This window comes from Rutilus rutilus (assembly GCF_951802725.1).
Source record: "Rutilus rutilus genome assembly, chromosome: 19".
NCBI classification, from domain to species: Eukaryota; Metazoa; Chordata; class Actinopteri; order Cypriniformes; family Leuciscidae; genus Rutilus; species Rutilus rutilus.
In genome coordinates, this window is record NC_140232.1 from 35,121,818 (window position 1) to 35,138,166 (window position 16,349).

At 36.5% G+C, this 16,349-nt stretch overlaps 2 protein-coding genes across 3 annotated transcripts in view; both read left to right on the top strand.

The window, feature by feature from the left end:
• The first annotated feature begins 816 nt into the window (after positions 1–816).
• ptger4a (prostaglandin E receptor 4 (subtype EP4) a) lies at positions 817–4,622 on the top strand. Of its 2 annotated transcripts, none has more exons than XM_084388969.1 (2): positions 817–1,756; positions 3,596–4,622. In XM_084388969.1, the coding sequence occupies exons 1-2, from the start codon at positions 965–967 to the stop codon at positions 4,022–4,024; spliced, it is 1,221 nt and encodes a 406-aa protein (XP_084245095.1). In that variant the 5' UTR covers positions 817–964; the 3' UTR covers positions 4,025–4,622. The 2 variants fall into 2 exon arrangements, with proteins under 2 accessions (XP_084245095.1, XP_084245096.1); XM_084388970.1 differs by having other exon boundaries at positions 854–1,699; positions 3,596–4,491.
• Positions 4,623–10,477: 5,855 nt separating this feature from the next.
• Positions 10,478–16,349, top strand: part of loxhd1b (lipoxygenase homology PLAT domains 1b) — a gene marked incomplete at its 5' end in the record, with an annotated part of 52,759 nt that continues 46,887 nt past the window's right edge. Inside the window, 3 exons of the mRNA XM_084390294.1 lie at positions 10,478–11,153; positions 13,034–13,148; positions 16,150–16,334. Coding sequence (XP_084246420.1) covers positions 10,478–11,153; positions 13,034–13,148; positions 16,150–16,334 — 976 coding nt within the window. The remainder of the gene's footprint in view (positions 11,154–13,033; positions 13,149–16,149; positions 16,335–16,349) is intronic.

A 16,349-nucleotide genomic window follows, 5' to 3' on the forward strand; every position in this document is an offset into this window, starting at 1 on the left:
GCATGCTAAGACATGCTATGAAGCTTATAAACTTTAAAACTTTCAGACAAGCCTTTATCAAGCTAACATAAAAGTTTGTCCCAACAATTCAGCTCAAGTGTTGTTCTCATCTGATAAACTCTAAAAAAAATTGTGTGTGTTTTTTTTTCTACCCAAATCCTGGGTTGTTTTCTCAGTGTTTGGGTAGTTTTAATGTTACCCAGCTCCTGGGTCAGACGTAACAACCCAGTGTTTGGGTAGTTTTTGTGTAACACTTGAATTACTTCTTAATGTTTCATTTGTACTTCTAATATTTGTTAAACGAGCTTAGATGTATGCAGTATGTATTCAAAACTTTATAAAATATGTTATACTGTAAAATATGATTAAAAAAAAAAGGAATTATCATGCAAACCAGAGGTTGTGTGGAATATACTGTATATATTTTTTTACAAGTTTAGTGTATTTAAGTTAATATGTAAACATTAATTAATGTGTGAAGTAAAAAAAAAAAAAAAACAAGAGCTAGTACAAATGAATCAACCATTATGCTGGGTTAAATAAACACCCCAAATGTGGTTGTTTTAGTGTCAGTGCAGTCAGATCATTAATATGACTGAATATTATTATCCCCATTAAGGAAATTAGCTTTTATGTTGAGAGCAGATATTAATTGTTGTGATTCTACAGTGAGAATATTGTACGGGACGCGCTGGTTGTTTTGGGCGTCCCGTTATAAGTGTGTGTGTGTGTGTGTGTGTGTGTGTGTGTGTGTGTGTGTGTGTGTGTGTGTGTGTGTGTGTGTGTGTGTGATACTGTATAGTGTATGGGCGGTTCAGTCACTCATGACTTTATTCCCCCCACAGCAGGATTTACAACTCCAGGAAAATGAGAGCTAGAGAAGCGCTGAGAGTTTAGCAGAAGCCCAGTTGAATTACTTTTAAATGTTTAATTTTAACTTCTAATATCTGGATCCCAGCCGAACATGGACGCGCAGAACAGCACCGCGGTGCGCGGGATCGAGCCCAGGATTCCCACCATTCCCGCCATCATGTTCATATTCGGGGTCATCAGTAACATAATCGCCATCATCGTGCTCTGCAAATCCAGGAGAGAGCAGAAGGAGAGCACCTTCTACACACTGGTCTGCGGTCTAGCGGTCACGGATCTTCTAGGAACAGTCCTCGCCAGTCCAGTGACCATCGCTACATATGTGAAGGGCGCGTGGCCTGATGGAGACCCGCTGTGCCAGTACTTCGGATTCGTTTTGCTATTCTTCTCCCTGGCAGGGCTGAGCATAATCTGCGCCATGTCCATCGAGAGATACATCGCTATCAACCACGCGTACTTCTACAACGATTACGCGGATAAGAAACTCGCCGGAGTGACGCTTCTCGCCATTTACGCATCAAACATCATGTTCTGCGCGCTCCCGAGCGCGGGTTTCGGAGAGGTTAAGATGCAGTATCCTCAAACCTGGTGCTTTATCGACTGGAGGACCAATGTCAGCACGCATGCCGCGTTCTCCTACATGTACGCGGGCTTCAGCTCGCTCCTGATCCTGGTCACGGTGATCTGTAACGTGTTGGTGTGCGGCGCGCTCATCCAGATGCACCGGAGCTTCGTGCGGCGCACGTCTCTCGGCACTGACCCGTTCCGAGCGTCTGATCCCGGCAGGACCCGCAGCTTCGGCCGCCTGGCAGGCGCGGAGATCCAGATGGTGATTCTCCTCATCGCAACATCTGCTGTCGTGCTCATTTGCTCCATTCCACTCGTTGTAAGCTCTCAGAACGCATTGTGTCTGCTTTATCTCTCCAATTCTATGACCGTCTTATCGCCAAAACAAGAACTTTCTCACGATCTGCGTCGTGATTTTCCTTCAGTTTAAACACATTCTGCATTGTGAGATTAGAATGAATCACAAGAGGATGATGATAAAGTCTTAAAGGAATAAAAATATGCTGAAATAGTCGTGAGTCACGGTGTCATCTCACAATATAAATATTTTGAAATACAGTATTGGGTTCAAAACATGAACTTTCTCACGATCTGCGTCGTGGTTCTCCTTCAGTGTCATTGTTCTGTATTGTGCTACCGATTAGAATTAATCCAGTCTGATCTCATGAAAGTGCGTATCTATAGCACGAATTTTATTTCTCGTGCCATAGTTTTCCCGTGCATATGATATGCACTTTATGGCGTGTAATACAATACACACCCGTAATCCTACCCAAGTGGTTTACAGTGCGTATATTATTTGCACGCAAAAACTATGTTTGGCGTAGGTAAATGGCACGAGAAATAAAATTCGCCCTGGTTTCCACTTTTATTTCGATAGTCCACTTTAGACATTCTACCATCTATAAGTAACTTTGCAAACTGCATGTCAACTAACTCTCATTAGAGTATTAGCAGACTGTTAGGTCATGGTTAGAGGTCATGTTAGGTGTTAGGAGAATAAGTTGACTTGTAACCTTAATCTCTCCAGTTCTGCTGCCTTCCTCAGATATGACTGTGTTATCGGCAAAACAAGAGCTTTCTCACGATCTGCGTCGCGATTTTTTTTATTTTATTGTGCTACACATTATAATGAATCACAGAGGATGATGATAAAGTCTTAAAGGAATATAAATACTCTGAAATAGTCTTGGGTCACGGTGTCATCTCACAATATAAATATATTACAATAAAGTAAAATAAAGGTTCCAAACGGGGGGTTTCACAGCGATGCAAAAGAGGAACCAGTTTTTGTTCCGCAAATAATCTTTCAGTGAACAGTTCCCTTAAAGAAAAATAAAAAAAAACTTTTTCCACCATAAAGCCAAACCTTTATTTTTAAGAATGCATGGTTATGCATAAACCTATAACAGGTTTTTTATGAAACCATGCATTCTTAAAAATAAAGGTTCGGCTTTTAACGTGATCCGTGGACCCTTTTCCCCCCTTTAGATTAGCTATAAAATATTCTTCACACTAAGAAAAATGGTTGTTTTAAGAACTGATGACTGAAAGGTTGTTTCTTCTATGGCATCACTGCAAAAGAAAAAAGAAAAAAACGATATATATATATATATTTAAGTGTTTCGTCAAGATCAGTATTTCGCTTTCTTTAGCAATTCTTGTTGGTGGCATTTGAAATGATCACAAAAGTACAGAAAACATAACCATAATTAGTATATTTTTTGTTAGAATTGATAAATGGTACTTAAAGGAAAAAAGATCTCCTCTGATGTGTCTGTGTTCAAATTGATGTTCATATTTTCATTTCTAAGGTCAGGCTTTTGATGCAATTAATGAAACGAAACCTTTTAATGCTACTTCTAATCATGATGTTTTATTCCTTGAAGCATTTCAGTAAAAATGGACACAATTAATGTCCAGAACATTTCATTATAAAAAAAAATCTCCCAAAATTATGAACATTTAATATGTTTATAGTAAAGTACGGTTTAATTGCACATTTGTAAAAATTTAATTGATGATCACATTTACTGATATCATAACTTTTATCCGTTATCAATTTGTCTTTAATACTGCACATATTCACATGCAAAATGTTTTAATGATATGTTTGTCAAATGCATACTGAGAATTTAGTGTCACTTTTTGTTTCTAGGTCCAGGTGTTTCTCAACCAGCTTTATAAGACTCCAGTGGAGAAAAGGCTGGATAGAAACCCAGATCTGCTGGCGATCCGATTCGCCTCCACCAATCCCATCCTGGATCCCTGGATCTATATTCTCCTGCGTAAAGCCGTGCTCTCCAAGCTCATCGAGAACATCAAGTGTCTGTTCTGCAGGCTTGAGTCTCAGAGACAGCCGGGACAGGGAATGCGCGTGTCCTCCATCTTCTCCAGAGACTCTCCGTTTGCTGTGTCTGGAGAACTCAAAGAGCTCACTGAAGCCCCTGACACCTGTCAATCAAACCTCTGTCTGTCTGAAGCTCCTTCTCAATCCTCCGATCGCAACAGTTTAGACAGTCGCTCAAAAGAGCAGAGCTTACAGATGACCATCACCAATGAGGCTTTCCAAGAGAAGAGCATTTAACTCTGCAGGACGCTTCTCGAGTGAAACCAGTGCAATTTAATCTCCATTTCACTGATTATTAATTTATTGGAGTGAATCATTTTATCAGCTATAAAGTTACTCTTTAAGACTAAATGAATAAAGGTTCTGTATTGGCGTCGATGGTTCCATGAAGAACCTCTAACATTCATTTCACTGAATCTGATTATTTATTTATTTGAGCGAACCATCAGTTTATCAGCTATAAAGTTACTTTTGAAGTCTTTATGCTCTTAAAAATAACGGTTATTTATCGGCATTGATGGTTCCATGAAGAACCTCTAACATCCATGGAACCTTTCCATTCCATAAAAGGTCTTTATAATGGAAAATAAAAGGTTCTTTAGATTTATTAATGCTTCTTTTATATGAATGGTTCACTGTAAGGTTCTTTGGGGAACCAAAAATGTTGCAATCTTAAAAATGTTAAATAAAAGTTATTTATTGGCATCGATGGTTCTGAAGAACCTCTAACATGGAACATGGAATCTTTCCGTTGCACTAAAGGTTCTTTATAGTGGAAAAACAGGTTCTTCTGATTATTAACGTTCTTTACAATACACTTAAAAATAAAGGTTCCAAAAATATATATATATATTTTTTTTTTTTTCAGATCTAGAATAAAGTTATTGTCCAGATAAAGTTAGTTTTGATTGATTCACTTCCGTTGTAAAGATCATTAGTTGTTAACTTAGGGGCCGCTAACACACACCGTTCTCACAGGAAACAGAAACTTTTAACACATTCTGTCCATTCATTTACACGACTTTGGTGCTCGAGAACGCAAAGTTTGAAATACGTTTTGGACAACATTTTTGAAAACGTTATAATCTCCGTGTAAACTTCAAAAACGTGACAGCATGCACATATATATACAGTAGAAGAACCATTTTTGGTTCCCCAAAGAACCTTTCAGTGATCAAAACCATTTTCTCTTAGTATGAAGAACATTTAAAAAGTCTAAGAAACCTTTTTCCACTATAAATAATCTTTTGTGGTTCTTCATGGAAGGCAATAAACAAGCTTTATTTTCAAAGGAAGGTGCAAATGTGTTCCTCTGTGGCATTGCTGCTCTTTTAGAGGCTTCATGTGTGCGAGTGTAAGGATTGTTTTGATCGGTCTGGACGGTGGAAGCGTCTCTCTCTGCCAGCGTACAGTACACACGTGTTTGTTTTTCCAGAAGAGTTCAAATCAGTCACATCAAGATCAACACAAGTCGAGCTCTGCAGGAAATAACCTAGTTAAGATGTTTTCATAAAAACCTTTCCAGTTTCTCGGTGCGTCCTGCTTCCCAAACCGCAGATAAATAAATACGGTGTGTGTGTGCGGTTTGGCTCTGGCGTGAGACGCTTCATCACCTGATCACAGAATCAGATCCCAGAGAACAAATCTGTCCGAACGTTCCCAGTGTTCTCTGAACGTTCCCAATGTTCTCTACACATTCAAAACAGACAGTTAAAAAAATTAAAAAAATAAGTTTCTTTGTTGTGTGAATCTAATGAAATCATTCCATTTGATCAGTTTGCAAACATTAACGGAATGTTACTTTTGAATGTAACTTTCTGACATTCTGAGGCAAATAGTAACATTTAAACATTAAAGGAATGTTACTTTTGATAGTCATTTAAACATTCTTAAACTAGTAGTAACATTTAAAAAAAAATGTTAGGCGAATATCCAACTAAAATGTTTCAGATCATTTTCTATTAACTCTGAGAGAATCTTGCCAGAAGGTTCTCAGAACGTTCCTTATTCGCTGGAAAAATCCTTCCAGAAATATCTGTATGATGTAAATTTAAATGTTTTGTTAAAAAAAAAAAATCACAGAATAATCACTGAATGAAAAGATTCCTCTGAGAAAGTTGCACGGATTTGGTTTGTAAAGCTGCTCTGTGATTTGTTGTTTCTGGTCATGATGTTTGTTCATGTTTGACGGGCCTTTTTCCCACTCAGTCTCATCGTTGTTTTAGGCTCAGACTATTAGATAACAGAGAAGACTTCTAATCGAATGTGATTGAGTTCAGTGTGAGAATCAGCAGACGTCTGACACACACACACACACACACACACCCAGCGCTTCAGGCCAGGAATCTGCCAACCTCCGTGTCCTTCTAATCCTTTAATAAACATTCTTTACACTCAGGATACGGATGTCGTTTACAGGCTTCATAACCCGTGAGATGAAACTGTTCCCATGAAATGTTTGCTAATTATACTTAATCTTTGTTTACAATCATACAAACCAAAACAAATATGACCGCTGCTCTGTCCGGCTCTCCTGTGTTCATTCAAATACAGTAGATACAGTATTGATTACATGAGATTCACGAGGTTCCAAAAGAGGGTTTTCCATGGAACCGTATGATGTCCATAAAGAACCTTTATTCTGAAGAGTTTAGTCAAGATCAGCTATTTCACTACTTTGGACATTCTTGTTGGTGATTTCTGAACTGATCACAAATCAGAAAGTAAAGAAAAACAATAACCATAATCAACATATATTCTGTTAGATTTGATAAATGGTACTTTTTTTTTTCCTTTTAAATTTGCACTATGTAACTTTTTCTTCAAGATTTAAAAGAATGTAAATAATGAGTAAATACATAATCAATCAATTCTTCCAAAACGTGTTTTTGTCTTAGGTGTTTTATCGAACAGATAAACTCATATGTATCTCTATAACAGAGTTCATTATGGTTGTTGTGCTGGAGTTTATTCTTTATTAATGGGTAAATAGACAGTAAAGTCTTCAGCTAGTCAGCTTTATATCTCTTAAACATATTAGTGAATGTTTTATGAGCAGCAGGATAATAATCTCTCTCTCTCTCTTTAGTTATGAGGAAGAATCATATTCATCCGCAGAGCCGAAGCACAACCAAAACAATGTTCTTCCGCAGAAATGCAGTTTTGTTATTTTAAAGCTGCTCTAAGCGATGTTGGGCGACGTCACTTCTTGTTGACGTTCGAAGTATTGTCAAACAAAACGGAGGCTAGCTCGACCCTCCCTCTCCTCATCCCGTCCCCTCCCCCTCCCTCCCGTGCTTCCTGAAACAATCATGAACGAGTCGAAGGCTTTTCCGATGTAAATTCGGGACTTCGCGCCTTTTCCCTCTTCTTTTCTATTTGTTCATCGGAACGTCGTCTCTTTGGTTGTGTGTTGGCAATATCAACATTCAAGAGAATATAATTATAATGTTAGTCGTTGTCTAGGACATCTCTCCTCATGCTTCTCTCTCCTCCACCCCCACCCCCCCTTTCATGTGCACGCGCACTAACCCCCCCACCCCCAAATCATTGTTGTCGGTTATTGGCTGGAACTCTGTTTGTTATGTTACGTGGTCCAGGCTGGGCCAGTGTGTTTTTGTTGCCGTTTGTGGAGGCTGGGCTGTCTACAGAGACCGTGTTTTTTACAGTGTGCTCAGGGGACGGGCAGCTAGCGGATAGTGAGGAGATGTTCGCTGGATGTGACAAAAAATGTTTTGGCCTAAAAAACGTGTGACATCGCTTAGAGCACCTTTAAAGGGGTGGTTCAGGATTTTGGACATCGGACCTCATTTCCAAGTTAGCCTGGGTGTTATTTATCAGTGGAGACAGTTTTCAACATTTTTCATCCAGTCCTTCCAGTTGCATAGTTCACCGGTGCTAGGCTAGCGCGAGTCAACGGTATCTGCTAGCCTGCCATTAAAAACAGTTTTACCCACTCCACAGTACACCAAAAGCTAATAAATTATAACGCCAGACTATCGATGTAAATGTCTGTTGAGAGAATAATGTTAGAAATCAAACTACTCTGTCTCTGGCGTTATAATTTATTAGCTTTTGGTGTACTGTGGAGTGGGTAAAACTGTCTCCACTGATTGATAACACCCAGGCTAACTTGGAAATGAGGTCCGATGTCCAAAATCCTGAACCACCCCTTTAAGGCTGAGGGTTCATAGATTACATGTAGCCTGTCTTTATAACCATATAAGTATGAAAAAGGATTATCATTTGTCTGTGTTCTGGTTGATGTGCATATTTATCTGCTCGTCAAGTTTTTGATGCAGTTGAACTATAAAAATATAATGTTGAAATGCACTGAAGTCACACTAATCATTAGTTGTTGTTGTTTTATTCCTTTAAGCATACAGACAGAATGAGTATCCAAAACATCTACAACATTTCATGAATAAATAAATAAGCAAATGATTCAAATGTTTTCTGTTTTTCACCTTTATAAAAAGTCGTCCTTGTGAAGTTTATCCTTATAATGATTCTGATCCTCTGTGTTTGATTTTAAAGTGTCTTTAGATGATAAAGAGTCTTTGTTTATATTATTATCCTGTAAATAATCAGGAGTGTAAATGGGAAAAGTTGTTCCCATCAGCTGAAGAGCAACTGAAGATTCATCATTTATTTGAGGATCTTTTCTTTAGTTTCACATGTTGCAGAACAAAAGCCTAATGCACCACAGAACCAAAGCCAGAGTTAATGCGCTTCAAATGAATAGTTTGTAAGATATGAAAGTCTAAACAAACTCTCTTGAGCTTTGACAGCTTTACCTGTTCGAGTGTCTCCATCATCTGGCCGCAAACCAGCATTGCTACAATCAAGTAAATAATTAAAACTTTATGCTTTAAAAAGTTTTTTTTTAAAGGTTTTCTGCTTTACATCTTTATCTGAATGTGCTGCACTCACTCACTCACTCACTCGCGCATCAACTGAGAAACTCTTTCTTTCTGCTGCCTTTATTTGTAGAGACCGGAAGTGATGTCATGAGCGGAGTAACAAGCATCATTATCGTATTATCAGTAAGTAATTTTGATGAATTCTGTGATGCTGGTTTATATCTCTAAAACAATCATCCTGTTCAATCAAATTGCGCATATAAGATCAACTTTTAATGAGCTTCAAGTTGATTTCCTCACGACTTCAGCTCTTTATTTCCATTTTGTTAATGTTCTTATTGTTGTGTAAATAAGTTGGTAAAGCTAGTCTTGAGTATTATTTCGTACCATTAATATAGTATTACTGTATTTATTCATATTTTTAATTCGTTTTTATATATTATATTTAGTTTAATGTTTAGTAATGTCGTCACTGTTATTGTTGTGTGTGTGTGTGTGTGTGTGTGTGTGTGTGTGTGTGTGTGTGTTTTAAAGGTTTTAGTATTTTTGTAATATTTTAGCTTCAGTTCTAAACTAAACATAAATTAGAAATGTGGCCTTTAAGTAAAATAAAAGAACTTTTTATCATTTTATTTAAATATAAACAATATAAATGTTTTTGAAAATTTGTAGTGTTAGTAAAGTTTAAGTGTCTACGTTTGAGCCTTATTTGAGTGTAATTATGGCATTTATTAATATTTTGAATTATTTAATGTTTTCTGTTTTCACTTTAATTTCAGTAATTATTATTATTTTTATATGTCCATTTAGTTTCTATTATTATATCATTTTTATTTCAGTTTCAGTTTAGTTATTTTCAGCTTATTAAACTTTAAACTTAAATTAGAAACGGGGGCTTGGCAACTAACTTAAATAACATGTTTTTGAATATCGTTAGATGTGCAACACTTTACAATAAGGTTCAATAGTTAACATAACTTAACATGAACTAAGATTGGTTAATTTTTATTTCAACATTTACTAATACATTATCAAAATCAAAGGTTGTATTTGTTAACATTAGTTATTGCACTGTGAACTAACATGAACAGCTGGATTATAACTAACAATAACAAAGATTATTAAATACTGTAACAGATGTATTGTTCATGTTAGTTACTAAAGGCATTAAGAGAAGATGAGAGACCGTATACGAAGTGCAAAAAACATTTATTAACAGATGAACTTCACACTGTTATTGAACAGCATTGAATCAACATTGAACTCCTTCACAGCAGAATTTAATTTCTCATATTTGATGAAATCTGCATTATTGAATCTGTTTATTGCTGTGAAGCTGCTTTGTAATAACATTTATTTTGGCCTTTTTTTCTGACTTTCATGATTCTTCTTTATTTTGCTAAAACATATAATAACTATAATGAGAGAATTGAACTCGCTTCATAATTGATTTAGTAGTATTTGAGTTTATTGCCATATCAGCATCGCCGGCTATTACATGGCAGTGCAACATGATGAACACAAACATGACCTAATGTTAACTAATGAACCTTGTTGAACCTTATGAACTAATGAACCTTATTGTAAAGTGTTACCGTTAGATGTATGACTGAGCAGTTTGAGTGACAGCTCATGTTTGATTGTTTACTCTCCCCTCAGTCACATGATGATGTTGTGTCATGTTTAATGAGGTCGGCTGTCATCAGAGAAAGGGAAAAGCCCCAACGACTGGAGATCTTCACCTGGCAGATCCGCCGATCATCACAGGTCACACTCGTCCTCTTTCACAGTCAACAGTTAAAGTTACACTGTAGTAAATAAATTAAAGATGCCCTCGAAGGAGAAAAAAACACGGCAGGCACAAGAAACCGAAGAAGAGGGGGAGAACGATGACGGAGAGGAGAAGAAATCAAAGTCGAGAAGGAAAGGTAAGATCAGCGGTCCAGATTGTGCCACTAAGAAGAAACAGAAACACGCTGAGGACACAGAACCGGTCAGCGATGCATCCGAGGTGAGGAAGAGCCGCAAAGAGCCAGAAAAGAAGAAGAAAAAGAAGAAGAAAAGCTCTAAATCAAAGGATGAGGAGGTGAAGAGCAGCAGCGAGGAAGATGAAGATGAACACGAGTCGAAGAACAAGCGCAAGAACCTTCCGGATGTCGTTCAAGTGACCGAAGACGGGAGAAATAGCAGAAAGGAGAAGAACCCTGTCGAGGGCATCATGGGATCCAAAGACAAGAAGTCCAAAGATGAGGGGGGGAAGAAGAAGAAGAAGAAAGAAGAAACGGACCCAGAAGAGGAAGAGGACGACGACGACTCCCAGAAGAAGAAGAAGAAGAAGAAGAGCAAGAAAGGAAGCGGCGAGAGCGACGACGAGGGCAAGAAGGGAAAAGGCAAGAAGAAGAAATCCAAAAACGTTGATTATGTGGAGATCTATGAGAACGAGCTGAGGAACTACGAGCCTGAGAAAGTGGAGAACTATGAGGACGAGTACCACAAGAAAAAGGGTAAGACAAGTCAAACATTATTAAACATCGTGTTTTCTGTTCGTAACGTAGAGCGATGTACTGTTCAACTAATGAAGAGATATGTTCTGATGTTTGAAGAATGATCAAATGGAACGTTTCCATGGCGTTCACATAACCAAGAAAACCATTCTAAACATTGTAACTGAATGGGAACACTGGAAAACGTTCTTTTTGTTAGCTAGGGAGATTTCAATGATATTTTGACCACTGAACACGGTAATATTGCACTCCTTATATTATTACTGCGATTCATATTCTGTAGGGATGCACGATATATCGGCCAACATGTCGGTATCGGCCGATATACGTTCGCTTTTGATTATTATCGTCCCGATAAGAAAATGTGGCCGATATATTAAAGCCGATAAATGATGTATTATTTCCTTCAGCTGAGACTCTTCAGATGCGCACTGTTCAACATGTTCTGTCATATCGGCTACATAAGATTATAATGAGAACATTATAATTGTGTGTTTGGGACGTGGCTTTTAATAGTGCGACTTTTGTTTTTGTAATCAGGCTCTGAAAAATTTAATAAAAATGTGGATTTACATTTATCGGCCAATATATCGGTTATCAGCTTTCAAATATAAAGATTTATTGGTTATCGGTATTGGACAAAATTTGGATTTAGATTTATCTGCCATTATATCGGTTATCGCCTTTCAAATATAAAGATTTATCGGTTATTGGTATCAGGCAAAATTTGGATTTACATTTATCGGCCAATATATCAGTTATCGGCTTTTTAAATATAAATATTTATTGGTTATCGTTATCTACCAAAATTTGATTTTAGATTTATCGGCCATTATATCGGTTATTGGCTGTCAAATATAAAGATTTATCGGTTATCGGTATCTACCAAAATTTGAATTTAGATTTATCGGCCATTATATCGGTTATCGGCTGTCAAATATAAAGAATTATCGGTTATCGGTATTGGACAAAATTTGGATTTAGATTTATCTGCCAATATATCGGTTATTGGCTTTTTAAATATAAATATTTATTGGTTATCGGTATCTACCAAAATTTTAATTTAGATTTATCGGCCAATATATCGGTTATCGGCTTTCAAATATAAAGATTTATCGGTTATCGTTATCTACCAAAATTTGATTTTAGATTTATCGGCCATTATATCGGTTATCGGCTTTCAAATATAAAGATTTATTGGTTATCGGTATCTACCAAAATTTTAATTTAGATTTATCGGCCAATATATCGGTTATCGGCTTTCAAATATAAAGATTTATTGGTTATCGTTATCTACCAAAATTTGATTTTAGATTTATCGGCCATTATATCGGTTATCGGCTTTTTAAATATAAATATTTATTGGTTATCGTTATCTACCAAAATTTGATTTTAGATTTATCGGCCATTATATCGGTTATCGGCTTTCAAATATAAAGAATTATCGGTTATCGGTATTGGACAAAATTTGGATTTAGATTTATCTGCCAATATATCGGTTATTGGCTTTTTAAATATAAATATTTATTGGTTATCGGTATCTACCAAAATTTTTATTTAGATTTATCGGCCAATATATCGGTTATCGGCTTTCAAATATAAAGATTTATCGGTTATCGGTATCAGGCAAAATTCGGATTTACATTTATCGGCCAATATATCGGTTATCGGCTTTCAAATATAAAGATTTATCTGTATCAGCCAAAAATCTTCATATTGGTGCATCCCTAGTTTTAATATGGGTTATCATGGCTTGATTTGACCGTAGTCACTGTTCATCAGGGCGTTTCACACTGTTATTCACTCAAGTGTGAATATCCTCCTCATTAATAATGCACTGGATCTCTTACTCATTCTTTCTGTGCTCAATCGAATGACAGTGTATGAGGTGGTGACCATCACTGGAGACGTTAATGGCGCAGGTACGGACGCCAATGTGTTTGTCACGCTGTTCGGGGAATATGGCATCACTCCCAAACTGCACCTGGCCAGCAAGTGAGTCAACACTACTGACCTGAAACTTGATTCATAATCATCTCTGTTAATAATAAATGAAATGCCTGGTAGCCGCAGCCTCGTTGTTTGCTCTTGTATTTAAAGTTATTTTTTCTGATGAAATGTAACACCGTCACTCTGTCTTTCCCTGAATCCACAGCACAGAGAAGAGGTATTTGAGTCGCTGCCGTTGTGACCTTTACTCTGAACTTGTGCACATGATATTCTAGAACCTTTCATCAAGGACCAATATTTCCGATTCGACAGCAGAAAAGGCTTATCAGGAGGTCTATTGCTCCTCATAATGAAGGGCTACAATATGCATGTGCTGTACATCATCACTATGATGGACTCGTGTGGATCAGATTGTGGAAATGTATAGCATTGTGCTGTAGAGACCAAACACCGCAGCACTTTACTATTCTGTTTCCAGACACACATCATTCAAACTGATAATCTAGCTTGACTCGCACTGCAAATATGATGTTCTTACTCTGTATTTTTGCCTTGTTTTACAGTGCAAATATCTAAACATTCTTAAATCAAGAAACACATTTACTCGAGAAGCATTAAGTCTTGTTTTCTGAACAATGTATCAAAATATGGTGCATATTTTTGACCAAAACATTTAGATTTTTTGTAATGTTTTACTTCATCGGAATGGCACAAGACTTGGTAGAGGTTTTGGCACTTGCTGTGTGAATGCACAAAAAATGGTTAAATGTTCCTGTAAACAATAGTCACACTTGAGCTCCTCGCGGTCAGAAACGAGCGCATTGGAAATGAATGGAGACGAGTTTCCTCTAGTGGAAGCGTTTGGTACTGCAGCCGAACACAATCTGAATGAAAGCTCATTTTTTGAGATATCAGCCTAAAATTTGGAACAACTTTATGGCTTTAATTTTCTCACAGTTTTAGAGTAAACCTTGTTTTGGAACAAGTTGGAATTTTCGTTTTCAGTTCTATGCTCAAAAGGTGAATAAATGGATTATAACTTCTGCATAAATATAATCTATAAACTTCCCTAAAAATACATAATATTAAATAAAAAAAGATTATCAAACAAAAAAAAAAAGTACATTAATTTCATTGAAATAATAAAAAAAAAAAAAAAATTGGCCATTTTTGACCGCCACACGAAGAGCAACAGGGGGTTTAAAAAGAACAAATATCTGCCAATGGGGTCAGAAATATAATGTTTTCCGTTTGAATTAAGATCATTTTTCTGACTCCACTGTTTTAAGCACAAACTCACTTCATTTTGATACATTTTCCAGTCTTAATATCTTCAGTCATTTTGCTTCTCCAGTAAATGTATCTTGATATGAGAATGTTTAGATATTATACAAAAATACTAAGCACAACAACATTTTTTTGCAGTTTATGTCACATGAAATATATAAATAGCCAAAGCTCATTTACTGAATATGTGTGTTTACAATATGTCCCATCAGCAAATACATGATATATTGGGTGCTAGATATCATATATTTTCTGAAATGTATCGTGACTGTAAGTTTACTAAAGACATTTAATATATGAAGCATTTGTTAGTTTCAAACACTGTTTTTACACGGTGTGCATTTATTCAGTGCACAACTTATACGATTGTTCTTCTTCAGTAATTTAGAGTTACACCATTGTATCATAAAACATTATTAGTGTATTATTATGGTTTCATATTAATGCCTTATTGACATTCATATTATTACATTCATATTGACCTGAATATTGTGATTGTTTAAAGGGATTCAGGGTTTGCTTTTGTCTTCAGCTTCAAGAAATGAAATGTTCGGTTATTGTTTGCATTGATGTTTATTACAGGAATCGAACTGCTTTTGAAAAAAACAAAACTGACGTCTTCCGGATAAAAACACACAATGTCGGCCCTTTGAAGAAAATTAGGTAAGTTGCTCAGTTTTACTGTAATTTGAGGTCAGCAATAACTGAATCTATTATTGAAGATAAATATGAATCCAATAATTTTAATAATAAAAATTAAATGCATGCATTTTTGAACAAAATTCCTGTTTTGTGCTACTAGTCAAAAGTGTGGACAGACTTCAGTGAATTAATTTCTCATGATCTGAAAATCCTTTGATCTAAAGTCTTCTGCTTAAATACGTGAAATTAATGTTGTAGATAAATATTAATTGTGCCTTCAATGCAAAACATGCTGTTCTTCCTCAGTGTTTCTGTCTGGTTTTCCAGCACAAATATCTGAACATTCTTAAATCAAGAGACATTTACTGGAGAAGAAGCAAAATGACTGAAGATGTGAGTCTTGTTTAATGAAGTGAGTTTGTGTTTAAAACAAGAACAAATATCTGACAATGGAGTCAGAAAAATAATCTTAATTCAAAGGGAAAACAAGATAATTTTTCTGACTCAATTGTCAGGTATTTGTTCTTGTTTTAAACACAAACTCACTTCATTTTGATGCATTTTATCATTAAACAAGACTTAATATTAGGGATGCACGATATATACGTGTTCGTTTTTAGTGTTATGGTTATCGGCCCGATATATTAAAGCTGATAAATAATGCATTTTTCCTCCAGCTGAGACTCTTCAGATGCGCACTGTTCAACATGATGATTATGAATTGCTTGAAATATGATTGGAATCACTTCAAAAAAGTAAAATACAGTGAAGTGCAACATGTGTCATATCGGCTACATAAGATTATTATGAGAACATTATAATTGTGTGCTTATGGCTTTTAATGGTGAGACTTTTGTTTTTGTAAGCAGGCTCTCAGAAATTAGAAAATTGGATTTAGATTTATGGGCCAATATATCGGTTATCGGCTTTCATATATAAAGATTTATCGGTATCAGCCAAAATGTTCTTGTTGGTGCATCCCTACTTAATATCTTCAGTCATTTTGCTTCTTCTCCTGTAAATGTATCTTGATTTATTTTTTTACTGGAAAAAGTACGAACACAATTAAAGCAGTGGTGTGGTGTTGACTGTCAGTCCGTTCTGTGCCGTTATTCAGGATTGAACATGATAACACGGGCCTGAACGCCAGCTGGTATCTGGACCGGGTCGTGGTCACAGACATGAACCGGCCACACTTACGCTTCTACTTCGCCTGTAACAACTGGCTGAGCCGGGCCGAGGGCGACGGGCTGTTCGTGCGAGACCTCCTGGGCAGCCCCGACCCCATGGACATGCCCAAATGTGAGACGAGACCTC